The sequence below is a fragment of the Taeniopygia guttata genome, chromosome 1 (genome assembly GCF_048771995.1).
Source record: "Taeniopygia guttata chromosome 1, bTaeGut7.mat, whole genome shotgun sequence".
In the NCBI taxonomy this organism is placed as follows: Eukaryota; Metazoa; Chordata; class Aves; order Passeriformes; family Estrildidae; genus Taeniopygia; species Taeniopygia guttata.
The window spans coordinates 101,697,178-101,725,085 of record NC_133024.1 but is presented as its reverse complement, the minus strand read 5'-3'; the positions used below and the strand labels follow the sequence as shown (position 1 = coordinate 101,725,085).

The following is a 27,908-nucleotide window of genomic DNA, read 5'->3' as shown; positions in this document are numbered from 1 at the left end:
GTGTCATATAAGTGTCTTGATGTCAAACACAAAAATATGTGTGTCAAATACAAAAATATATATGTCAATTGTTTTAGAGTGTGTCTTCAAAAAAAATGTTTAGTCAATAAATTTATCCAGCATGGAAAACATTTTGTGTTTTGCAAAGGTATAAGCAACTATAAGGGAAACCAACAGTGTAAACACTAGGACCCTTGTAAATGCTATGAAAGCATAACTTACCCGAGCAAATTCCAGCCATCGATACTGAAAACGTCTGCTGAGGTTAAATAACCTTGAATAAACCATCCTCCATACCAGGTAATTGGCAAGAGTCCTGTTAAAACAGGCATATTTTTATCAGACATGTAAACACCTATAATGTACTACAAAGCACTCACAGAAATAGCTCCACAAACATTTGACCCGAATGCTGGAAACTTCACCTTAAAAATTAATGATCGATGGCCAAATTGATAAGTCCAAATTACATAGAAGAATCTGTATGATTGCAGCTATTTAATATATAATTGGCCCATGATAACCATCTTCTAGAGATTACTTATGACAGGTCCATCACCAAGTACATGATTTTTAGGTAATTTTTTTTCAAAAGGCAGCTTTCATTTTCCTTAGAAGTGGCAAGAACCGTGTTATAATAATAGTTGCATCAAAGCTCTATCCAGAGATTAACTAGTTTTTCTTTTGTAGATCAAAGTGAATGTTATCTCCCCTCATTAGTAGGACACATAAATGGTAACAGAATAGATAACAGTGCATCCCATAGACACTCTCATTATATCATATTTGTATCTTTCATTAGAAGTTATCAATAAGCTTTGAAAACTTCTACTATTCACAAAGTTATTAAAGTTTTACCCTTCCTATTTTGTCAGATGGATAATTGAAATACCAAAAAAGAGAAGTATCAGTAACAAAAATCTTATAAGAATTGAGGCTGAGAGATCAAGGAAGAGCTTGTTTAAAATTCCCAGGAGATCTGCCATCCATGTCCCTTTTCTAAAACTTTGGGCACCTGATTGGAGGATTTATCCAGCCTAGACTTATCTCTCTCCATGTTCAGCATTGACTGTATAAGCTAAAAGTGCATTCTGAAATACACAATTCAACCTCAAACAGTCTCAAAAGAAGTTCAACAATGGCTTACACTTACTACTCTCATATTCTTTTATACATGACATATTTTTCAAGGATAGGCATTGCTTCAAAGCTTTCAAAACAAAATAGGATATTCAAATGTTATTTGTTCCCCACTGGAATACACATAACATTTTTGACAGGCTATAGACTTCTCTGTAGATATGAAAATGGTTTCTATGCAACTGAGGGTGCTGTTATGGACTGTCTGAACAACTCCCCCATCTCTAAAAATCCCATTTCTGCAATCTCCCATTGCCATAAGTGTGGGGCAATGCAGCTGTTGCTGCAGTGTCACTCCATTAGCTTCACCAGAGACACATCCCAAGACGCTCCCTCCTCTGAATCAGAACAGCTGAACACACTCTGTGGGCATGCTGTCTTGACAGCAGCATTTGCTTGAGACATAACTTCAGTTTTGCCTTTAACCAAGCTCCAGTCCACCCACACAAAGCCTTCTGCTCAAGATGTGTTGTTGCATCTCTCACACTGGGTATATTCCCTTTTTTAGTACACAGATATATTCTGTAGTGCACCTAATAATTGTAAAACATAACTGAAAAATATTTTTAGCATGCATAATGTACATTTATAAGACAGTACATGTCACAAAAGCCAAAACAGTTAGCTCTGTTTAAATAATCACACCATTTTAAGATAATGTTTAGGAACATTAAAAATTCATTTCAACGTAAGAATTGCCACAAAGTTCAGATTTTTCCCTTAACAAGTGTCTGACAATGTGGAATTTTCTCACTCAATGACAAGTGAAGCATCCTGAAAGCAGTCAGCTCTTACTGTTTTGGTAAATGACTCGAACTCCAGAAACCTCACAACAATCTTTCTCAGATATTTCAGCAGAATTGAAGAATATCCAGCTGTAGCGACTTCTGCAGCATTTATACAAATCTTATAGATTAAAAGGTTAAAGATTTGTTTCCAATCAAAAGCCTTAGGTAAAATCCTTACCTAACTCAATCACTATCACACCAATTATGTATTACAATTTGATACTTAATCACGAAACCAAAATCAATTCTGCTTTTTGTGTACTTGTTTTCACACAGCAATGCTTGTCCTGATATTTGAGTTGGGGAACCTCTCTCAAACTGGTAGTGAATGAAAGACTGAAATTTATAAAGGCTGGGTCTCAACAGGTAACTTATTGAAAAACAGTAATATCAACAAGAATTCAGAAATGTTTATGTCAGGTATAAGTCAAGAAGGCGGATCACAGTTGCAGGAAATATAATTAATTTGAGATTGTTTTAATTTGGGAAGGAAAAGGCTGACACATCCTAAAACCAAGCTGTCTGATAAAACAGTAATAATTCCAGATTGTAACCACAACAGAACCCACAATGTGTTAAACAACAGGGAGGTTCCACTTGAATGCTTATGAATCGGGGGTGGGCAACAGGTGGAAAGGTTGTGGGGGTTTGTTGTCATGTGTTTGAAGCCCAGTGTGCTTTAGTTTGTTTTTCAAAACAAAACAAAATAGTCATTTATCTGAATTTGTTTACTTATTTGGGAAATGATTATTTTACATTTTGGGCTAACTGTGCAAACTTCATATCATTCTACTATCTTCAGCTGGCTTAAAAACTGACACTTTTTGCTGATAAAGTTACTACAGTGCAGATCTTGGGGTGATTTTTATCTTAGTTTCACAAATAAATTCACTGAGGCACAGAGAAGTTAATCTCTACACATTGAGAAAATTCAGTACACAAATAAAACATAAAAATCCTCTCTGCTCTTTCGACGAGACCAGACTATTTGTTGCTGTAACCTTTCAGAAGAGTACACTCTATTTTAACTTCCTTTAAATGCCTGTTGCAGAAAGTGTAGGCTCACTTCTAACCAGTATGACCCTTATTGTGACACACACTCCCAAAGGAAGTGGTAGAGAGATCGTTAGCTGGGACAGTTAAAATTATACCAGTACTTATGAATATTTACTAAAGTACTTTCTGTCCTGTCTGAGAATAAAGTAGGTTGCTCATGTAAAATTCTGTGAGTTTGCAATATTTTAATCAACAGACATGGTAGCAATTAAAGAGGACAGATTTAATATGAGATAGGTGGGAAAATTAATTGACATTTTAAGAAAAAGATCCTTCACAAATTTTAGATCTGTTTGAAAATTCTATTCAGAATTGAGTCACGAATCAAATTATAAGTACTGAAAAAACTTTTGCCTCTATTGCTAGAGGCACTAGTTCAAGGCAAATTATTATAACTTCTCTGATTTTTCAGATGCAGACTAAGACCAGAAAAGAGATCCAGTGCCTCCCTCCATCTCTGAAGAAAATTCCTCATATGCTATATGAATTAGAGTTCTCAATTAATAGTCCCATATTGCAAAGATATGGGAAGGTAAGACAAGGGAAAAGGGGCCTACAAGAAAGCTGGAGGGACATTTTATTAGGACATACAGTGATAGACAAAGGGGACTGGCTTTAGACTGAACAAGGTTGGATTTATCAGCTATTAGGAGGAAACTGTTTACTGTGAGGGAGATGAGGCACTGAACAAGTTGTCCAGTGAGGCTGTGGATGTCCCATCCCTGAAAGTGTCCAAGGCCAGGCTGCCCTTGCCCTTAAGAGTGTCATGACAATGGGGCTCTGGGCAGCCCAGCCTATGCAAGGTGTCCCTGCCTGTGGCAGGGGTTCTGAAACAAGGTAACCTATAGGGTTCCTTCCAATCCAAACCATCATATGGTTCTATTAAATTAATCATGCATTCTGAGAGCTATGAGAATGGTAAAGCTGCTTCTTTCAACAGCTGCAAGGATCTCCAGAAAGGATGCAATTTAGAGTATCCTATTTATGGCTCCCATAAAGCACCAGCACACCGGTAACAGGGAAGGGATAAAGGGATATAAACTCCTAATTAGTGCCAGCACAGCTCTATCTCCCCCTTCACATGGCACAGCTGTACTGGAGCTCTGCCATTGCTCATTTACATCACAGCTACACACACACATCTCTTCTTCCTGTAATAGGGATAAACCCCATAAAAATGAATTAGTACTCCAAGAAGTTGAAGGAATCCCTGAAGACCCCTTACAAAGGTGTGACTTACTTCAGCACCTGACATGACTAAGGCTAGCTATCCCCAAGCTGGTGGAAACTCCTGCAGGCTGGTTGCTGAGATTTTTGGGAAGCTTTCTATGGAGAGCCCAGCTCCTGGGCTGGAGTCACAGCAGTGCTCTGGCCTGGGGACTTCAGACTGACCTCTGGACACCACTGCACCTATTTCAAGCTCCACACAGCAACTTGATTATATGCAGTTAAGTAAAATTCTGCTAAACTACACCATGTCAATGTGCTCTCTTCTAGTAATACTGCCTCGTGAATGATTTCACAATTCAAGATTGCTCAGCAGGTTCCCTGAGGGAGAAATTTTTAATACAAGGATTGTGAGTCTGTACAGCTTGCCACCTCCAACACAAAGTGCTTTTGTAGCCTGACTTAATTTTCACTCCATTCTTTCCTCCACCTGAAACAAACTTCATTAAATACTTTATCAGATCACTGGGTAAAACACTGGGGCATGAGCCATCTTTTTGTAACATTTTAAATAGTACCCAGGCTAGCACGGTGCTCATTCAGGAAAAGGACACACAAGGCACTGGAATAAAAGCTTAATTTAGGGATAGCCTTGTAACTGCAAAGAATATGAACTTAGTGAAAGCACCTGCTTTTCCTAATGGCACTCATCTCCTGAAACGATGATAAAATAATTCCCATTATTAACACTGAAGCAAAGCTAAAATTTTGAAATGCTTTTCTAGGAATTTCAGGTCTAGATATTTATAGTAACAAAGCAAATTCATGTTGTTTACATTAAATAAATCTTTAAAATGTAACTTGGAGAATGACAAATGAGATTACCTAAAAGAAAATATCCTTATGATGCTTTCAAAGTTCACCCTACAGGGAAATGCTGAGACCTCATTGTCAGGAGTTCACCTTGAGATGATTTCCTAATTTTCTCAGGCCAGATAGCAAGGTTACCTCTGATGCAGACTCTAACACTTTAAGTAATGAACATTAGCACCTGATAGATAAACATGATCTTGGTTATCAGCCCTGGGCTGTTTGGATACATTTTACACACAAGAATTTGAAACCTGCTTGGATTCAGTTTAGCAGTATTTGCAGTTTCTAACATTTTATGATGCAAATTTCTTAGGATAAGACTGGGCAGAAAACGCCTAAGTCATTAACACCTATAAAATATGCAGTATGAATATACTGGAACTGGTTTTGTTCACCCTCTCCCCCTGACCTGTGAGGGGGAGAAATCTGTGACAAACCTGGTCTTGAGCTTTGCTAAAGACAGGCATTGCAAATATTTCTGGTCATTACTCCGGCCTCCTTCTGCCAAGACACACAGGCTGGCTTAAATTCTCTTGAATACTCAGATTTTCCTTGAATAAGAAACTAATGGAAAAAGTATCCAGGTATTTACTCTGTAGTTACAGAATATATTTGCATTTAAGTGTATTTGTATGCAGGGAATAACAAATTCCCTATTATCTTGCTAGATATGCATCCTCTAAATCACACATTTATACCCACTGATGTAACAAACTTTGAGTTAGAAAACAGGGACGGCCAAAATAATTTTAAAAACTTTTTTCGATAGATTAATATTGGCAGCACTAATGCTACTTATCCAAATGTTTTTAAAGAAAAGATATTTGATGATCTGTAGGCAAATCAGTAATTTTTAATTTTCTAATTGTTTGATTTGTGTGCTATTTTTACAGATGCTATGAATTAATGTAAGCATTCCATCACTAGTGCCAGAGAGAGACAATATAAGAATAATCTTTGTCCTTTTTTCCTGAAATACATTTGGTTGTGGACATATTGTACAATCAGCACAGACTGATATTTGGAGATAGCATCAAGTTCAGTAACATGCCTCAGAGACCAAATTATCACAGAAATCCCCTAGAAGTCATCAGTAAGAATGTTTCAAATGGGATGGCACTTTTTCATTACTGCCCAAAGCTGTCTTGCTTCCCTGTGCAAAGAACATCTACCATGTTTGATTTGAGTTACCTGCATTTTACAACTATGTTCTACACGTGAAAAGGATTTCACAAGATACAAGACCCTATAAAATAAGAGATGCTGAATGCATCTGGAAATAGCAGCTTTACTGCAACCTGTGTTAACCACAGAAGAAATGTGTTGAAACTGAAAATTCTCCTGCTGTATACAAGGTAATATCTAAATCCTTATTCAGACAAAACCAAACAGATTGTTTGCCTAGAGGCTTGATTCCAAGACTAGCTGAAACTCATGAAAAAAAAAAAAAAATAGAAAAAGCCCAGCATTTGATGTCCCCTTACAAGTGAGTGAAGCCATCATAGGATCCTTACTTTTTCCTTTCATTTTCTAGTATCCTGAATAAATCTTTGAAGTACTGGGGAACACGGACAATCACATTTTCTGAAGGACCTATATCTTTAAGCTCAGGGTAGAGTTTGGTGTCAATCACCTTCTTGATGTATCCCAGCCAGTCAAACTGCAATGACAAAGAGAAGGCTGGTTAAAGCAGATTATGGAAGTGAGATGATTTATTAACTAAGTTACTTACACCTTTAAAACTAATGATTTCAATGCTTTACTTATTAAAAACTTAGAAACTATTGCACTTTGTCACTACATATGTTTTCAATCCTCATTAAAGTTGGAACTATATTTAAAAGAACATACACTGTAAATGAGCACACACATTCCTAATGATACTTCTTTAACATGGTGTTCTGAACACTAAAGACAGTTTTAATTATACAAGTCATATATTAAAAAAAAATTTCAGTTATCCCCAACAAACCTGTGGAATCATGGCACTAAGCTCCGATATGTTCATTTTATTGTACATCACCTCACTTGTTCGATTTTCATATGGAATCATGATCTGGTGAAGACAAAAAAATGCACAAAACCATCAAAACAAGGTTTATCCTGCAGGGACTCTTACATCATTACCATCCTTCATAATCCCAGTGCAAAAATATCTCACCACCTGTTTTCCAAACATTTATGGCATTAGCCTCTGTTTCTGAGGATTGCATTTAACTAGAAAAAATGGAACATAGTTCCTTTTATGTTTAACTTATTACTGGGGAATTTAATGAGCTGCATGCCTTCTTTGGACTTTAGACTAATTTAGCTCTGATTATGCTAAGGAAAAAACATATTAATACATAAGAGATAAAAGTACACCTTGAGCATTAATACTTATTTTTATTATTAATATTTATTAATACTTATTCATTCCTTCATTCCTTCTATTGAGTAGAAGCCAACTTCAGATTTAATAGGTCAAGTTTGAGATAGGTTCATCTTCATAACTGGAAGTGCATCTCATGTGTCAGATTTGAATATGTTCTTTCTAGGGCTTTATTCCACCTGGGAGAAGAGCCAGATACACACAAGTTTCTCCTCATTTCACCCCATCATCCCAATTTCCATAGCATGAAACCTGAGTATATAGGCCAGAAATGAATAAAGTATTCTCCAACCAGGCCTCTCATGCGGGTGAGCAGAGGAGACGGATCTCAAGTTCCTCTGCAGTGTCCAAGGATACAGCAAAAGAAATCCTAAATATGAAGCAAGACCTTTTATGACTGACAAGAGGGACATGCAGACTCCAAGACACTGTGGAGTGTAGTTCATAATAGTAAAACAAACAAAGTACAGATACAGCTCAAAATTTTCTCAGTGTTCAAGAGAAATAAAAATTCCCAATGGCAATTCCAGCCTGCTGTAAGGTAAATCCTATACAATAGGCTGCATGCTGGGCAGTCTAAAGGACAGAGATTGACACCTGACTAACCAGACCTCTGGCACTTCTCCAATCAAAATTCTCCAGTAAGTGTTTATGGTTTTACTATTGCCCAAGCCATAGGGGAAAGAAACTTGCTTAATTTTCCCTTTCGGAAAATTTCATTTATCTGAAAAATCTTTAAACACTTCTTGAAGCCATTTACTCCCTTCCTCACAAAACTTTCCCTCCTGCTCCAGTGACTCAAACTTAATAAAGATCTCCCTTGTACACAACAAGCTCTCTCAAAGCATGCCACTCCTTCCTATTCTTGCTGCCTCTTCCTGAGCATAGAAATTCTCCATTACATATGGAAAAATGAAAAAATGCAGAGGAACACAAGATAAAATAAAACCTCCAGCGACAAACAGGACTACATCCATCACAATAAGATGTTTATATAATCATTATGTTTATTAGGGTTTATGCAACAATCCATGTCTATTGACTGATGCCTAATATCTGGACAGATGTTAGGAGGATTATCCTTACTAAAATAACCTATAAGCAAGCCTGGCTTGTTGCATAACGATGTGCATTACTGATGCTGAGGGTTGTTACATGATCCACGTCCTCTTGCATGGCAGCTTCACTTACATACTTTGTGGATTAATGCTCTGTAAGACAATTGTTAAGCAAAGCATTAGAGCTACCACAGCTAAGGATGCCTCTTCTTATGCCATCACTGATAAACAGAACAAATATGTACTGTTTTTCAAGTGTGCTGGGTTGCAAGGAAATATTTGTGCTTTAGTCCATCCATGCTAAATAGCTGCAAATGAATACTGGGCTTGGCTTAAATGTTTGACAAAATTTCATCCCCTTCAGCAGAGAGATGGAAATACTCATTGGTTACTACTGTGGGTGGCCCTCACTTCTGTACAAATACACATTAAGAAGCATCCTGTAGACTGCAAAACCAGAATCCAGATAAAAGACACCTGCTGCATCACCTGTCCCATGCAGCAGGCTTCTATGCTAACAGAAGACCAGCATATCACAGGGATAGCTTCTTTCCTTGCCAGTATGAAGATGGAATACTCAGCTCAGCTGGCAGTTCTGCAAACCAGCATCAAGTCTATACCCTTACTTTTGGTGCTGCTGTAAACACCACCTCTCACCACCAAGATCCCATATCCCACCTAAGTCTTGCACTGCTTTTAGAGTGTTCCACAGAGAATAACCCAGTCTGCTTCTTAAACAACAGAGTAATATATTCTTAACACGGGTACATGGCAGGAGCTCAGATTCTACACAGCTTAAAAATTATAGAATCACTTAGGTTGGAAAAGGTCTTGGGTTATGTCATATTTTTCCAGCTGACCAGTGGGTACCGGTGAATTGTGGTAGATGCACTTCAGCTGGGATATTGATCTCATCACCTTTTTGGAAGGAGAAACCCTAATTCCTATGGGACCATCCTCAGGCACTTCCACAGTTTCTAACACATCAACAGCCCCTGTATCTCTGTTGCCATATGGATCTCCATCTCCCAACTCCACAGAGATGGCAGACCAAAGGACCTTGCTAATACACCATCCCTTAAACTTTGCCATGCCACCCCCAGGCTTGCCTCTGGTCAGCCTGGCTGACATTAAAAATTTAAAACACCAGGGGTTTTTGGCTAAGGTTTTTGCCCTGAGAATAAATGTGGGAATCCAGGGCTTCCCTCTGGCTGTCCTGGCAGGTCTGGGACCCTGGCAGGGGTCAGGAACCCCCCTGTACAGAGCCCCAAGAGACACTGTCTGTGATCTCTGTCCATGGAGAAGAGTTTTCAATCTTACAGGATGAATTACAAGCTCTGAGTGTTTGATAAGAGTAATAATTAAATGTGGCAAAAGTAAAATTTTAGGCTTCTAGATTAGGGGTTCAAAGGGGACAAAATGGAGGAAATTGGGTGTGTCTTGTCCTTTTCCTCCTTCTTCATGCCCTCCATGTTTCACTGTAGTGTTGGCATTTTTCTATTGGTTTAGGCTGGGGACATGCTGTTTAACGTAGATGATAGATATTGGCACATCATTGTAAATATAGCACACGTAGTTTCTGGTATATAATGTTTGTAACATCCCACTGGGGGCAGAGCCCCACACGCTGCCCTGCAGGACAGACCTGCGGCAGGGCAGCAGAACATGTTAGAGATAAACAGAATAAACAACCTTGAAAACAGCACAGACGAATTATGGCTTCTTCTTTGGCAACGGGGCAGAAAGACAGACACTTTCTACAATCTCGGAATCACCAATACCCACAGATTCCGACAAATAAAATTTACAGTTTAACAATTAACTAATGGAGAAATATTAACCATCCTTTCTTCATCAGGATCTGTTCCTTCTAAAATCTCTTTGCTAATGCTGTTGTTACAATGGCTTTTCATTTCAAGAAAGGATTAGATTAGATTAGATTAGATTAGATTAGATTAGATTAGATTAGATTACCAACCTCTGCTATTTTAACTTCCAGTTTTAGAACTGATTTCATATCAGATTCGGCTCGGGAGGCATTTGCACCCAGCAGCACTGCTGTATCAACCATGAACTTCAAAAAGGCATCTCGGTACTGCAAAGAAAGAGAAAGACTCAAATGACAAACAGGATTTGCTCTTGAGAAAATTTGCTCTTGAGAGTTGCAGCAACAGACCAGAAATGCCCAGCTATAGAAGGGGATATATTATTTTCATGCCTTAGGAACCAAGGTTGTGCTTTCCTTACCTTGAATGGCAAGCAAGTTAAAAAGGAGAAATAACACTGTAAAAATACCGTGCATGACAGAGACAACTGCTGTGGTTCAGGGAGTACAAAACTCAGGAAATGTAAATGACATTTCTGGATTAGACTGACAATGTTCAGCTCTTACAAATGGATTAGACAATGTGTAAAAATGCACACCAATATTTTAAGCCAACTAATACGGTAACCACCATGGGACAGAAGTACTTGTATACAAGTGCAAGCTTCACTTAGTAAACTTTGCAAGAGTATTTGATAGAAGTGTGTTTTCTGCTAGAAACCCTGCAAAACCCAAATCCAAACAAAGCACAACCTTTTCTCAGTTTGGAGCTCAACAAAACAAAACTAATAATGAAAAAAGATGAGGGGAATAATGGTGGCTCTATTTTTCAGCTGACAATACTTACAGATTTGGCTTCTGTGGTATTTTCTAGATAATCCTCTCGAGATGCCAGAGAGAGGCTTGCTTGATCAAGCTGTTAAAAACAACACAAAGTAACATTTAACAGCTAAATTCATCAGATTCAAAGATAAACTGACAAGCAGTTTTGGAAGAGTTCACGTTTTTCTGGCAATTACAGTAGTTGTGTGCAAATACCCAACATATAAAACACTGCACCAGTCTGAGTTGGACAGTATTTAAAAACATCAGGAAAATGCTATGCTGTGCTGACAAGAATTAACTAAATCACATTACTGTGGTCTAGGGAACCTCGATGACCCCTGCAATAGCTAAGCCACCTAAAGAAAAGAATCACAGGAGTGATTTAGCTGTTTAAAACAGCTACATCAATGAGTAGGAAATGCAAAAGGACTGGGCCTACAGGATCAAACCACAGGTGATGATGACTATGCCTGTTTCTGGGGTACAGGAGTCAGCTTGGGACCACACCAGTCCAGTGTATGCACCAAATGCCCCCGAGGTACTGCAGCATGAGAGCTGCTGTCTATCTGGGAGGCATCATCAGGTTTTTGTGACTGAAGCTGGGGTTACACTTTTGAGCTTCACCCTAGACCAGCACTGGGAGCTGTACTCAGTCTTCTGAACAGATGAACTGAAACTGAAGTGCCAGCCAGGATTGCATGCACAGGATAATGTTATGTCCCCAGTACCTTAGCTAAAGGTGTCTGGTAGTCCAGATGGATCTTTGACCTTCACTTACCTTTTCCATATAAACATGGATCAGATTTTCTGGTCTATATTCACCCTAATACTGGAATTAGACCTGAAAGTTTGAGATCTGCATTTAGTGTTTTGAGTGAAATATCTACATGGGAATATTTGCATACTGTTTCAAATTCCTAACCAGGAAAAAACTCACTACACAGCATGTATTTTATAATAATTACTAGTAACTGAGATTTCCCAGAACTTTTTAATGCGATTAACTTAGGTTAGGGTATGGAAGCCAAAGCTGAAAACTTCCATCAACCGTCTTCCAAACTCTGAATAAGATACAGATTGGAGCAGAAGCAACTTCTTAGATGTTCTAAACATTTTTAGTTTGATGCTGCAATTGTTTTTAAAAGGTAAGTCTAGTGACAATAGACTGTATTTATTCATACAATTCATATAAGTCTTATTTAATCTACATACTTTAGGCTAATTGATTTATATTTCACATTTTCTACATGTGAAAAATAAATAAAACTTAGAATTTTAAGTGCATGAATAAATGTAATATTTTCCTCTACAAAACAAACCATCCTGAGAAAGGAGTAATTGTGATGCTCAGCGCAATTCTCATTCTTTGAAAAACGGCATCAGTTTCTTTTCTCAGCACAATGATGCAAAAAGAATATACTCTTATGTTTTCTTGTACATGTTTCTTTGCAATAGTTAACTTCAGATTATTTGGGGAATTTCAATTATGTGACTGTTACATTAAATGCTTGTTCAAATTCCCTGGTCTTAAGAATTAGATTTGACAGCACATTAAACCAAGAGAGCACAAATATGAGAAACAAACAAAAAATGTTAACCAACAGCTTCTGCATTCATGAAAAAAAAAAAAAGAAAAAAGATCATGTTGAATGCTGAACAAAGTTTTATTTGGAGTTTCCATTTCTTTTATGACCCATTGATGATTTTGCAATGCTGAACAAAGATAATTTTGCAATAAAGCCATTTTTACAAGCAGATTGAAATACACTGTGGTACATCTACAACCAGGGAATTTGTTAAAACAGTGACAAAGTACATCAGTGGCTTTGCATTCTGCAGATCAAGGTCTGAATCAAATTAACATCAGAACACCCACAGAATATATGTCATTTATAGCATGTAATGCTTCAGTTAGATATTTAATTCCCAGGTGCCCCTAAGCATTGTGAGTGAAGGTCCTGCTGGTTGTAATTCATTTCCAAGAGACCAGCAGTGAGGGTGCTCCTGTCCAGCCATTTGCTGACAGGAGACTCGAACTGAAATATATGACAGGAGATACTTGGATAAACATCTCCCTGATTCTACAGCTTCAGTTCTTTTGAGTGAGTCTCCAGCTGAAGAAAACCTGACAGGATCTCAACAGCATTGTAGCAGAATGAAAGCTTTAACACAGCAAACTGTTGATCTGCTGTTGATTATTCAGGAAAATGTCCTAGAGATGAAGGAAAGTTACCCTTCAACTTTATGCCGGTTAAATGCCTCAGTCAAAAGTCACATGGAAGAAATGACTTAGAACTGTCCAGTACCACCACAGTCCCTAAATACAATGTATTCTTGGCTACATTCCTACAGCTAGCCAAGATACTAGCAAAATAAGGGTCTGAGATCCTTTTTTTGCTGTGATGAATGCCATCGTAACTTTCTTATTTGTTCCTTCTCTCTTGCTTTCATGAACTATTTTCTTGTAGCCATGGAGGGAGGGTGTGCTCTGGCTTCTCATCTGAAGTTCTTAAACAGCAATGCATTTGGCTCAGGCACTCAGCCTTGCCACAGTTATACAATTTTATCTGGAGTTTTGTCAGACTATAGGGAGGCAACATTTCTTGAGTCTTTTTCTTACTAAACTGTTATTTAATGCCATTCATTGTTAACAATTTGGCAATGTTTTGGTCTAAAAGCAATTTCAGGAAAATTTCAATTGTTCTAAAAGCAATTTCAGGTCTAAAAGCATTTCAGGAAAAATGTGAATTCTCTTATTTCACATTTAAAAGCACTTGGGATAAATCTCTCTTGTAAGGTGCTGTATAAGCACCAGATTAAGCGTTTCCATCTCAAGAAAAACAGCTCAAGTTCAAAATATCTGCTACTGATGGACCATTTTTCATCCTCACAGACAAAAATCCTTCTTCATGCAACCGATGAGTCATAAGCAGCACACAGAATCAGATACTGAGTTCTGATTCTCCTGCACATAAACCCTGGCTATTGGTCTACTGGGACATTTTTATGGGTTTTTTCCATTTGAAAGAAGAAAACCTGTACAGAAATACTTTTCAATAGCATGTGGTTGCTAGTGACTTCTACATTCCCATAAACAGGCACCTACATGCATCTGTAAGACAGCAGATAACAACAAGAACAATAAAATGTAAACATTTGGTACGTAAACATGTTTTAAAAAAAGAGACCATAAAACAGCATGCAAAGTGACCTGTTAGAAATGCTGTACTCTACCTTCAGGATATAGCGGTGGGAGATTTTGTCATCGGCAGCCACATACAAACGGATGAAGACAGAGCTGCTGTATTGGCCACGAAGGGTTGCCAAGGCTTGGACCAAGCTGAACTTCCTCTCTGACCACAGTCCTTCAGGCCCAATATTGGATTCCAGCACAGGCCAGCGGAAAGGTGAATGCTTCAGGATACTTAACAGGGGTTTCACATCGGCTTTTTCAATTTTATCTGAAATGCCCAAGTGTGACAACAATTACATTCCAGACAATTCAAGTCCAGCAGCAGCCACACAAGACAAAGATTTATTGGCATCGATTGACTTCCAGGCAAGGCAATCACAATAGCTGAAACTCAAAGCCTCTGCTCTGCCTGTGAGCAGGGCAGCATAGAAGTCCAACCCTGTTTATCTGTATCAAGAATAAGAGAGGCAAGTCAGCACATTTCCAAAAAAGCAAAGGATAGAATTAGGTAAATTAAAAAAAAAAAAAAACACTCTTTGCTTAGGAACTAGCATAGAAATTTCACTGGTTTTAGGGAAATTTTGGGTGTTATTGCTCATAATCAAGTCCAGAGGGGCGATATCTGGGCACCAAGGTTGTAGACCAGGCTGTCTCACTTGCTGGCAGTCAGATGGGCCATGCTGTAAGAAAAGTGTGCAGGAAATAAATCCTGAAAGAGTCAGAAGGACAAGGGGGACTTCCAAGCCTTCTTTCACCTGTGCAGCTACCTAAGAGTAGTGGTATATCCCAAATTAGTGAACTTACCTTACAGCATTTACAAGCTGAGGAAAAGCACTCTGCAAACATGGCCAACTTTCTTGACATGCAGATAGCAAAGCTAAAGAGTCAGGGCTGTTTATACCCAGCCCTGGGGTAGTGTTTTGATTAAACAGATTTAGAGAAATGTAGAAGGTGATGAGCAACAGGCACTTGAAAATATCAGTATGAGAATTTCATCAGAGTATTCCTCTGATTTAATAACCCCAGGCACTAACCCCACAACCCTGGGGCACAGTTTAACATCCTTTTGCACAGATAAATATCTCTTCACAGTTCTGACAAACAGAGGTTTCTCTAAAACTGACTTGTACCTGAGTGTACCTCAGTCTCAGTTCACAGCTTCAACCCCTGCTGAATCCATATCAGTACAATCCATGCATCTGCACAGAGCTTCACAGAGCTCTGCAGAGAGACAAAAGCCTGCCTTTATAAATGCAGGAAATGCATCTGTGACCTCCTCAAATCAATTAATTACCCTCATTCATGCAGGATGCATAAAGGATCTTGGCCTTCTGTACAGCTTCACTGTCTCGTCTTTTGCTGATGGGTTTCTCTAGCAATGCTGAAAAAAAACAAATAATTTTTTTCAATACTTTGGAAAATGTAGACACTGCTTGCCTGTTTCAGCATTTTGTATAATCATAGGATTTGTTTAATTAATTATGAGGCTCCATGTGTACTTTCTTAAGTAGTAGCATAAACATAATTGCAACTTTTTCAATCCCCAACAGAGAAGGATTTTTTATTTATTTATTAAAATAAAAATCTGATATAAAGCTAAATGATAGATGCAGATTGTTACTCATCCTCACAACCAGCTACCCTCAGCAAACTGAGGTGACAGGCAGAACCAACACACAGAGAAGGTAGTCAGGAATTTTTTCAAGTGGCTCAGCTTCTGGTGCTGGTACATGATTAAAACAGGACCTAACAGAGAAGGTTACAGGATACCAGGAGCAAGCTGTAAATCAGCCACGATGCAGCTGCAGATACAAAGTACTGGGGCTAAATGCAGAGGCAGCTGAGCTTCAGAGAGATATATCAGCCCAGGTGCTGCACGGCACAAGCACTTCCACAGCCAAGAGAAGCAGGTAACTCTAGAGCACAGCACAGGAACAGGACTGGCAAACTCTGTTGGACCTCATCTGGTTTTGCAAGACCCAAGCAGGTCCTGCACAGCCTTACTTTAATGTTACTGGGACCACTGGAAGGAGTGGCTTTGCTGGTATCAAGTCCCTCCTGTGGTGTGCTCAGCCAGAGCTAAAAAGCCTTGAAAAATTCAAGACTCCCTTCCCTGCACCAAAGTACCACCCAGGGCTCTGCTCAGTGCAAGTGTGCTGAGAAGCATACCCCACACAAATGGGGGAAAAGAAAACAAGAGGCCTGTGAATGCAGAGAACCACTGAGACTCCGTAACAACACCAGCCATGGCAAGACCAAACAGCTCCCACAGAGAGCTGGATCGGGATCAATGCAATGTTATTCCTCTGCCAGGACTGGCTGGGGACATGCAGAGTAAAGAAGAAGTGGTGGCACTGCCATCCAAAAGCAGCATCCTCCTGCTAACAGTGGAGGCTGCTCACTCTCCAGCCTTTCCACCCCGCAATGCCTCCCCTGCAGGAAGGCAAAAGGTGGGTGCGACTGCTCAGTTCTTCAGCTGAGAACAGCCTGGGTTTGCACAGCTTCTCTCAGTACTAGGAGCTCACTGCTTGAGGCAGGATCTTAAGGCACTTATTTCCCAAAATTTCCCTAGTTCCCTAAGGACCAGCCATGCTGCACCTCTTAGATATTCCCCACCTGAACTCATGTGAGCACTCAGGGGACCATAATGCAGACCTCAAACTGTTTATTACTTTATTACTCAAGGAATACCACAGTGATGAGCAATGCCCTCCAACCCCTTTTCTCCTTAAACAAACAAAAAGCCTTATTGCCCAATTCTTTTGCTTAGACAATTAAGAGATTTAATGACATTATTCCCTCTTAGTTATGAAAAAGATTTTTCTATAAAAATATTTTTGGAGAGGATAGCTTTGGTTTCAAATCCTCAAATATTTCCCCATTTGTTAAATACAATATAATGCAAATCATCTATATATATGTTCAGTGTGTACAATTCGTAGCAGACCTATTCACATTTTTAAATGGCATTTTGAAAGAAATGATAAATGAGTCCTTCATAAAACTAAGGATGAAAATCTACCCTCTCATTACAGCCATTACAATAATTTCTGTCTTTGCCAGTGAGCTGTACAACCATGAAATGTTGAAGCTAATAAAATCCAATGGCTAAAGCTCAAGAGAGAAACAGATTATATGAGCCAATAAAATCAACTCTAGAGATACAACTGCATCAAATTGTGTTAAAATCAGACCTGATGTTTTTCCATCAAACCATTTCATTTTTGTGACATCTACCCTGTCTCACTATTGCAAAGAGTGAGGTGGGGTAGATGTTGCCAGCTTGCACAGAATTCTTTTATGAAGACAATTCTCAGTTCTGATAACATAAAATCCAGTGATCAGATATGAAAGACTCAATAAGATGCTTGAATCCTGTGGACACTGAAATAGGGGGTGTGATCCATGGATGGTCTTTAGGCTGTGGAGATTTCCCAGCCTTAACCTCAAGATTTCAGAAAGATTTAGAAGCTCAAACCTGGACTAGTGCTCACATCCACATGATTTCTACACTAGCTAGTATAAAATCCAAACACAAGATTTAGAAATTTGCTTCTTATTTAATTCAAAAATACATATGGATTTTATGTGTCCTTGAGTATTTAAATTCTTACAGATGAATAGCAAGAAGGCAAGAATAGGAAGAAAAGGCAAGAAGCACAGCATACTGATCAAAGATATACGTAATCAATTAGTCTGTCTAGAGGCTGCTTATTCATGGAAAGAAAGTCACTACTGTGATTGAAATCTATGTAGGCCTATCAAGCTCTCTTTAAATTAGCCATATTGGGTCCTGTGAGCAGCCTGGCTGCAGCTGCAGGCTCTGACAAACCCACTCCATACAGAGCTGTCTGTTTGTGTGGGTCTGTGCACGCTGCTCTGCAGGGCAGTCTCTGGCAGGGCAGCAGCTCAGTCTGCTCTCCCAGGGCTCTGCAAGCTGAACAAACCTGCCCCAGGGCCATCCCACGCTCTCTGAGCAGTGCTTCACCTCCTGACACATGACATGGATTTCAGGCTCTCCCCTACAGCAAGGGAAATGCCAGCCAGTGACATACAGAGAGCAAATTCAGCCTGCCTGAAAAACATTCACCTGATCTATAGCTGCTGGGAGAATTGTCTTTCCACTTTAGAAAACTGTAATACTTCAGATATTTTCTGTTTTGATGCCAAAATGTAAGCAAAACCAATGTTGTCTTTCAAGGGATAGGAAGAGAAAGACCACCAAAGATCAGTTCATGTTGCACCTCATAAGAAACCACAGATTTGCTGTTAAGTTCTTTTGTGTTTCCAAGCTCCACCTCTCACGACTCACTAAGGAATTGTGTGTATTCATACAAATCTACTGAGAAGTTCGCCTGATAGGCTTTCCTTAAGCACAGTTTCCTTAAACTTTGATCTAGTTAGGGAGATCAGGGCTACCAACATTTTGACTAAAACAGCTCACTTAGCACTAAGAAGGACATTGAACTTCTTCTTTGAGCTGTCTTGCTTGCTTGCTTTCTGTTTTCTTGTCTGTTTTCTTGTTTCAGACTAAAAGTTCTAATTCCTTAAAGCAGTCTTCCATTTTAGGACACCATTTTTTTTTCCTCTAAAGAAGAATTGTTAGGAATAAGTAGTTTTGATCAGATTAGGAAATACACATCACTCCAACAAAATCTGCACAGGTTAAAAAGAAACCACGCTCTAAGCTGATTTCCACGCATCTGAAAAAGCACAGAATTGTTATTAATATCAACCAAAATTTAACAATTTATTGCTGCTACTGAGTTATACCACTAGCCTGCCTGCAAAGCAGAATATCATAACCAAAAATCACCAGGACATACAAAGTGAACCAGCATAGCTTAAGCCAGTTGAATATACAGTTTGGATCCCATTTCCTTAGCCAAATATCAAGGACATGTTTGAATAGCTTATTTAGCAAAACAGTTATTTTTCAGTTATCTCTTTCACTTTCTTCACTTTTAAATTATTTCTGAAGTCATTTTCTTTGGGATAAAAAAAGATCTTTGCCTCTATCACTGACCTCAGCATCTCATTGTTCGTGTTTCCATATACACAGGATGCCCAAATGCAAGATTTATGTTTCCCTTCACATAAAACTTAGTTATGGCAAGTGCCAACAACTATGTCAACAGCAATTGCTCTCCACAGTGCTGTAATAACATAACTCATGTCATTAAGCAGCTACCACTTGCACAGTCAGAAACTGGCTAAAGGTGTTCACGATATCCTAAGCTTCCTGAGGTTGCAAATGGCTTCATCATTCACTTTCTTGTATAAAGGAGATGAGGGTGTAGAAGTTCCCATTTCAGTCAAGGTTCTTGAACTTCTGTCATCCCAGGTCAGGCAGGTTCGCATCATTGCACTCCCTGACTCTCATATAAAACATAAAGACTCAGCATCACCAGCAAAAAAAACACTCCATAGCTGGGAGTGACCTTCATTTGTCCAAACTGGAGATGCTCAGATATACAGTCAAGGAATAAAAGGCACAGCTGTGGGTGGAACTGGGAAAGAAGGAAGGAAGAGAGTTTATATTGAGTTGCCTTCACATAGTTCTTTTTCAGGGCAAGAGTGCTAAAAAAGCTCAGCTTCCTGCGGTTCACTACCCTTGAGTAAATAGCAATCATCTGCTGTTAAAAGTGAGAGCAAGGCACATTACAAAGTAAGCTTTCCATGTGTGTTTATTTAACTGCATACTATTCTAAAGCTGCTAAGAATAGTCTTGTGGCTAAGTGTTACCTTTAATCTTAATTTCCATTTCCAGCCCGTGTTGATTTTCCAGCCTGCTGTCTTGCACAGCTTCACTTTTGTTTTCTACCATCATATTTTATGTATGGTACCAAGAAATCCCATACCTTTCCTTCTTCTGACTTGGACTGCATGAAAAAGGATTGTAATGATAGATTTGCAGAGAAAAGAAACATGCGCACCATTCATTCAGATTAGAAATACTGATTCAATTTATCAGTGTCCTGATCAGATTGTATATATACTGTACCCTATCAGACAGTTTTCTATATGTATTGTTGTGTTGAAATCCTGTGAAATACTGTGTTATTCATGAGGTTTATTTCCTATTCTAGTGAAAAAATAAAAGTTTTCTCTGCACTTTACAACCCTAAATATAGAGAAATATCTAGTTGGCAAAGACAGCGGCATTTCTTCCATTAGTTTTTGTCCTTATCCTTTTACAAACATTTGCTCTGTTTGGAAAATGCAAGCTCAAGTGTTTGCACAGTGATATCTGACAATGATCTGAAATATATTATAATGCTTTGTATCTTGAAGAAAAAGTATTCCATGTGCAAATATCCCCCAGAGAATATGCATGGACTGTAAAAAAAATCAAAAATTATACAAGAACCCCAAGGGATATCCTATTTCCTGGAAAGTTGTAACCCTGGTGGAGTGAAAAGCTAAAAGCAGACAAATAATTCAGTGTGAACTCCCAGGGCAATGCTAGAACAGACAGGAGTCTTGGATTGCAAAACCAGAGGAGTATCAAAGTGGGGAGATGATCTTAATATGTACACAGGCTGGTGAGACAGACTGGAACACAGCCTGCCCTTTGGCTGTTGTTTGAGCTGTAAAAACAATGTTGGACAGTTGGACAGAGGGCAGAAAAATATCAAAACAATCGGGTTTTTTCTTTGGAGGGTATAGCTTGAGAAAGAGAAGGGAAGGACAAAAAAAGCATGCAATGAGGGGACATGATTTTTCTCACAAGAGATGTGAAAGGGTGATGGGATCACAATACCAAAACACCTTTAGAAAATGCTTGGTGCCAGAGAGGTCTTTAGTCTATGGCAAAAAGGCACAAAGAAAGCCAGCGGTTGAATGATGAAGACAAATTCAGCAGTGACAGTGATTAACCACTGGAACCAGCAACCAGAGAAGATAGCGGCTTCTCTGCCCCTTAATATTTTCAAGACTTCATGCTTTTTTGGGAGATAAACTTTACCCCAAAGTCAATTATATTTCATCCCAGTGCAAGCTACTGAGCTGCATTACATGGGTAATGTAATTGTCTGTGGCACAAAAAAGGTCATAGGAAATAATCTAATGGTTACTCCTGCAATTGCACTCTATACATTTAGGATACAGATCTCAAAGCACTCTTAGGCATGACAGAGCAAGGAGACACAGCCATTATCCATTGTTGCAGATAATGAAAGTGAGCCACAGATTGCTCCTTATCTAACTAATGTCAGACTCCAAGTGACTGGCATAGTGCTCCTTTATGAGCATAAAGCTTGCTGAACTTGATCCACACACTCAAAGAGCTTGATCCTTTGGAGACAGTGAATCCCCTTCTGCCCTTTAATTTCAGAGACAGTGGGAGTTGCTTGGCGTTGCCCAGATGATGCTCAGTACTAAACTGAAAGCAGGTCATAATGCATTTTTTGGGGGACCAGACTCAGAAAGCAGCCCAAAGGCCTACACATTCAGCATGTTTATTTGTAAATACCCAATGACAGAGAATTTCTCTTTCAATACTTGAGCAATAAAGACTCTGCTAGTCACCCTGCCCTCACTGTGCTCTACAGCTGTAAGAACTGAGTTACTTAACTGATGAGAATAATAATTAAAAGAGCTGTTCTCATCTCCAGCTATCAGTGACAGCCTTTGTTTCCTCCCTAAGTTAGCACTATTATATGCTACCTCTGTGAAAAAACAAAATCCAAGTTATCTTTTGAAAAATTGCAGATGGTCCTCTAATGCCAACAGCAGGTTCTCGTAAAGATGTTCTGTGAGGAATTACCTCTTAAATGCAGAGAAAAGCCTTCTCAAACCTTGGTTGGAGTTTAGCAATCAAACCAAACACACAACATATGTGTGCAGAATGTCATTCCTTGAGGTCACTGAACTATAAGATAATTATGATTAATCTAGTCCTTCTTAAAAATGTCTAACTCTTAATTCCCATATTTTCTTCACACTTAAGAGGTATGGCAAAAGAATTCCTGAAAAGTAACCTCTAAAATCCAAGTATCCAACTGCACCTGTGCCACTGGGGTTGTTTAGCCCTCCAACTGCAGCATGAAGGCATTGCCCCCTCTTCGAACTCAGCACTCTGAATTTCAGAAGACAAGGTCAGTATGGTTCACAGAGCAAAGATTTGGCCAGGATGCCAAAGGGCACACAAAAAACTTTGAAACCACACTGCTATTACAGATATCACAGCTAGACAAATGTACAGTCTGAAGCAACATAAGCTTCTGCATTCCAAGAGTGATCATTTCGGAATGATTTGGGGCTAGCTGACATTCATTTAGAGTATCTGGTTTCCAATTCCTCCTTTTCAGAGTCCAAAGTGAAGGACTGCTGGCAGTGGTAAGTATCATTGTGTCTACGAGGGGAACAATGTCCTACCCCAAAATAAAAGCACTGGCCACAGCATATAAAATTATAAACAAGACTGCTGAGATCATTCGACCAATGGTAACATTCCTGTCTTGATACATGAAAATAAGAATTTTACTAGACTGCAAGATTCCAGGTTGCAAAATAGTCAGAGAAGAAAATCTGATACATATATTTTTATTCTCATCAGTTTGGAAAAGGGACTTATAGCTGGAATGGGGTCTAGAGGGGAGAGTGAAGAATACTGTATATGTATGTATGAATGTATGTTCTAAATTGAAGTGATAGACTTAATTGATATTTCAATATGAACATATTTCTTGGGAACAAGACAAGTATCATCAAGCCAAGATTATTCTTAGAGTTAAAGCTGTTCCCTCAGAGCACTCTTGAAAAAGACATGGACATCTGCTGTAGGACACAACATTTAATGTTTCAACACAACTTTATCCCTCTTAGCAGGTTAATAGCACAGGTCAAACTCCCACACAAATGCACCTGCCCAGCTTCCATTTCAGAATTGTTTTGCATCTGGAAGCCTTGGAAGAACAGCAAAGCAAGATCTAGCCTGCCTGGAAAATACCACAGAGACAAATCTCAGTGGAGGTGAAGATGTCTGCTTACAGTTTTCACCTGACACCAGTGCAACCCAACCTCAAATATATCATTTCAAGGCCTCAATACATTCCTTTATGCCTTTAAAACACAAGTTCTGCTGAGAATGTCTCCTGATAGGCAACTTAAGTGTGCAAAATCACTTCTTTCCCCTAGTAGAAATTGATAGCAATATTTGGTTTCTGAGGGTTCCCTAAAATATGAGCTAACCTAAATTTATTTGTTTTTTGTAAACTGCTAGTAGAGCTAATTACTCTGCAGAGCTTCTTGCTAGTTCACATATCTTCCGCACAGTCTGACATGGGAAGTCTGGAGTGCTTTTTCCCACCAGACACTTTATTAGAAGTGAACTGCAAATAATTGGTTTTCAAATAAAAATTTGTTTCCAAAAGTCCAAAATAAAATACACAATCTAAAGATAAAATTTTTATTCCCTTGCAAAGAAACAAGCAAAAAAAGTGATGACAAATTTTCTCACCACCATAAATAAATTAAATAATTGCTATCTTGTTACTGACATTAAGGATCTTCTTCCTTTTCTTTGTGCATTGGTGGCTGTAAAGAATTCTCAGTTTCAGAGCACAGGAAAGGAAGCATCCAAGCCTAATGCAGTACAAAATATATTTCATTGCATTTTATAAATACCTATTTTGACTTTCTGATTAATTATAGTCCATATTTCTCTACTGTTTGCTAAATATATATATGGGAGATCAAACTAGCATCAAAGGCTTGCAAAAAAATCTTTCTCCATATGCTTAAAACTATCCTTTTCTAATGAAACCTTTTTGCTTTGAGTGTCTAAAGTAAAATAAGATGTCAATATACTTTTCTGGTGCTTATAATGCAGTTTTTAAATTTTTCCAAAGTACACCTTATTTCCACTTTCATGTCTTTTGTATTCCCAGTCTTAACCAGCCTTAACCAGAAGTCTTAACCAGCCTTCTACTTCTTTCTTACCTTTCTTCTCTCAGTTCCTCATTGTTAATAATCAGATCACCAGAATCATTTTACTGAAGTACATAAGTGATTGAAATAATCACTCAAAGCAAATTTCATAATGGAAAACCCCTTATTCAGACAGGAATATGAAATAATGCAGAGCACTACTCTCTTCTCAGATTGCCCTACACCTGCTGTGTTGTATATTCCCACTTTTTTGGAAGGCAGAACCACCCAGGAAGTCAATGGATGGGGTCATTAATCACTTCTGGAAGGCCTTGTGTTGGCTTACATAGACTCAGATATGCTTTTTGGTTTTTAGGGGGTTGGTTGGGGTTTTATGTTTGTTTTGGGGTTTTGTTTTGTTGGTTTTTCTTAAAGGTATTTAATAATGATCAAGACACAAGTTATCAATTCAGGAAAAAATCTTTTTTATTTGATGCAATTAATGTCCATCAGCCAATTTCTTGATGGCAGCATTCATCTCATCATGGATGGAGCAGTGACTCTTGAAAATAACAGCCCCTCATTATTCATTTTTCTGATATTCCAATGGAACATTTAAATCATTATGAATTAATTTTGCACTCACAAGGATGTAATTAATATGAATATGTATTCCCACAGGAATTCATTACAATCTTGTAATTAATCAATTCATATAGGTTTTAGTTCCCAAGGAACATAAACCAAGTAGAACAAAAAAATATTCCTAAATACGAATTTCATTAAAGGATTCGCTATTTAGACAAATAAACTCAACTCATATACTGACATTCTAGGGTTCCTCCTCACCCGTTGAAAAGAAATTCTTCAATTCTTTCCTTGAATATCCATTTTAGCAGTATGGAAGTTCTCACACAGCTGTGCTTACACAAATGCTTCCTAATGCTGTTCAGTGCCCTAATACACAGCACATTTCCAAAACAGAAATGTTGTTTGTTTACAGTTTTGGGATTTTGTAAATCCTCTGAGTTTGTATATCAAAAGATAAGCCCATCATGTGAGTTCCTCCAAAAGTCAATGTAACTGTACACAAACTGTGACCAAACCAAAAATTGTTTTATATGGAGGTGATAACCACTGTTCATAAATTAAATTTCAATAATACATCTTACTCTTTTGAGTAGAATTGCCCTCTTCCCTGCCCTGCCTTTCTGGCCTCCTAGTATTATGCTTTAGGATAACATATGTCATTATAATATTAGGCAAAAGATTTTAAACTACATTTTCAACAGAATGGCAGCATTACATTTACTTCATTACCATAATACTTTCAATATGTACTTGTGGAATTTTTTTTTTTTTTTTGTCAAAAGGGGAATCATATATCATGGATTGCTGTGCATTCCAAGACATCAATCCTGATTCTGTAAAATTACCCACCCAAACACACCCAGAATGACACATATCATACAAACCCCAGGTTCACTGTAAATTTAAGGGAAATATGTGCCACATGTGGAACAGCAGTGAGCAGGATGCCCTGCTCGGGTTCTAGCTGAGGGCTCAGAGGAGGATGCCATTCTATTCTCCACACCAGGCAGATGCTGTGGGAGTCCTGCGGCTCAGTTACTGTGCTGCCTTTAAACCTCATTTAGGAACCAAAATTGCCTCATATCTGTACTCATGGTTTCCCAAAATGACCCATTACAAACACAATTTTCATTCTGAGCAGCCACAAAGCCTGGGAAAAGTCCTGGCTTCTCCACTTTTGACTTAGGTATTTCATTTTACCAAAATGCTACTAACTTCTTGCCTGGAGAGATTTACCTGACTTGTGCCACTTATGTTTTTTTCTTACATTCAGATAAATAAGCCACTATAGGAAAGATTTGGACCACTGAAAAAGTGTTTGCACCATTGAAAAGAGATCCATTTATTGCAAAAAGACCAAGCAAAACAGCATGAAGTGCTATTGATTTTTTCTGCCTTCTTGTTATTCAAGAGCAGTTAGCCAGCAAAATATTGGAAGCAAAACCTTAAATATCTTGTTTTATTTGAATTGCTGCTGGTATTCTTCCTCATACATGGGACAGCTCTCAAAAAGCTCAAATAACTTTGAAGGAAACAAATCACAAGAGGCAGGTCAGCTAATATGGAAACCTGGGGATGAGTGTCAGCAGCTGCATTACAGATTTCATGGGACACTTCCAAACTATCCCAGTGGTCCCAGCTGAGCACCAGTTGAATGGTGGGAGATAAAACCCAGCCCTAAAAGAGCCCTGTGGCACAGGGTCCTCTGTGCAGGACAGCAACTACTCAATAGCAATAACAACTGCTCAACACCAACTCCTGGGATCAGTCTGAAAGGATATCCTATAGTCAAACAGCATAAATTTCCAAAGAGATATTTTTACTTATCAGTTTTACTTATAAATAATTTCTCTTCCAAAGGAAATCATTGCAGATTATCCTGGGAAAAGTTACTTATGCTGCCAAGGTATTTTGTTTGCTCTCTGTCTCATGTTCTTCAGAAACCCACACACCATATCCTCCTAAAAGACCTCCATTTCTGTTTACCACATTGGAAATTCCTCATTTTAAACTGACTGGCATTCAGAAAACAGCCACACTACAAAGCTTAGCGCAGCAAATCAGCCTGAAGTACGTGTCTCACTGGACCAGGAACACTATGGACACTTAATTTATAAACCAGTTTCCACAGTAATAAATTAAGTTTAAAAGGTCTGGAAGACATGCTCACAAATGATTCACATAATTTAAATCAGCTCCTATGAAGTTCTGAGATTTAGGAATGTTTATGGAGTTTTGTTTTGTTGTTTTTACTTTAGCTTATTGCTTCCTGCATGGTCACTCACAGAAAGGAAAAAATAAGCTAGCTGTGTACCACTGTACTTCAGAGAAAGGAAAAGCAGCTTCTGGGTTCACCACCAATATTCACCACAGGTAATAAGCACTGAATTATGTGCCTCAGACCTCCAGCTCTGGACAGTTCACAAAAAGCCACTTGCTTTTCAGTGACAAGAAAAAAGCACTCCTAAAACCTTAATGGAGGCCATCAAATCAAACCAGAAAAATTCATCAGGAACACAAATAGCTTTGCAGGAAATATTATGGTAAGTGGAAAAACATTTAGTAACTCCTAGAGTTACTGCTGTCTTGACCTGACATGAGGCTGAAACTGTTGCAGTTTGAGATTGCTTCTTTTCACACAACGCAGGCCACAGCCAAATGATTCTTTCCATTTTGAAGGACTCCAAGGACTTCCCCATCAGAGTCCTGTTGGGCACAGGAATGTTTGCTCTTTAGTCAGCTACTTTTTAACACTCCTGTGGTGTGGCTGAAAAGGAAAGGCTGGCTTCAGGTCAGGGACAATCTGATCCGGCCAGGAATGCTTAAGGGGAAGTAGTGGTACCTCAGTCCTTTCCAGGAAAGTTCTATAAGGAACAGTTCTATAAGAAATTTTAACCTAAACATGTCCCTTACCTAGGTTTGGGTCATAATCCAAACCACAGGCCTCTGCTTTTGAGGTATTTTTGGCTCTCTACAATTATCTCCTTTACATTCCTCCACGACGCCTGAAATTCTGCTGAAGGTCTCATCCAAGGAAAGACCTACCACTACTTTCTCCAGGCTAAAACTTTATTTATTTTGCATAGTCAGGAGATCAAAGTGGGTTACACATGTGGTTTGTGGATTCCTCTGAGCACAGAAAAGTAAA

General features: G+C 38.7%; 1 protein-coding gene across 3 annotated transcripts in view; it reads right to left on the bottom strand.

The window, feature by feature from the left end:
- PHEX (phosphate regulating endopeptidase X-linked) overlaps window positions 1-27,908 on the bottom strand; it is a 98,629-nt gene that overhangs the window by 58,274 nt on the left and 12,447 nt on the right. For 2 of the 3 annotated variants that reach the window (XM_012569468.5, XM_072934595.1), the window contains exons 4-10: window positions 15,591-15,677; window positions 14,338-14,564; window positions 11,126-11,194; window positions 10,432-10,548; window positions 6,997-7,080; window positions 6,539-6,684; window positions 223-316 (exon numbers count right to left, since the gene is read on the bottom strand). In XM_012569468.5, coding sequence (XP_012424922.5) covers window positions 223-316; window positions 6,539-6,684; window positions 6,997-7,080; window positions 10,432-10,548; window positions 11,126-11,194; window positions 14,338-14,564; window positions 15,591-15,677 — 824 coding nt within the window. The remainder of the gene's footprint in view (window positions 1-222; window positions 317-6,538; window positions 6,685-6,996; window positions 7,081-10,431; window positions 10,549-11,125; window positions 11,195-14,337; window positions 14,565-15,590; window positions 15,678-27,908) is intronic. The other variant, XM_072934592.1, reaches the window with a different exon arrangement.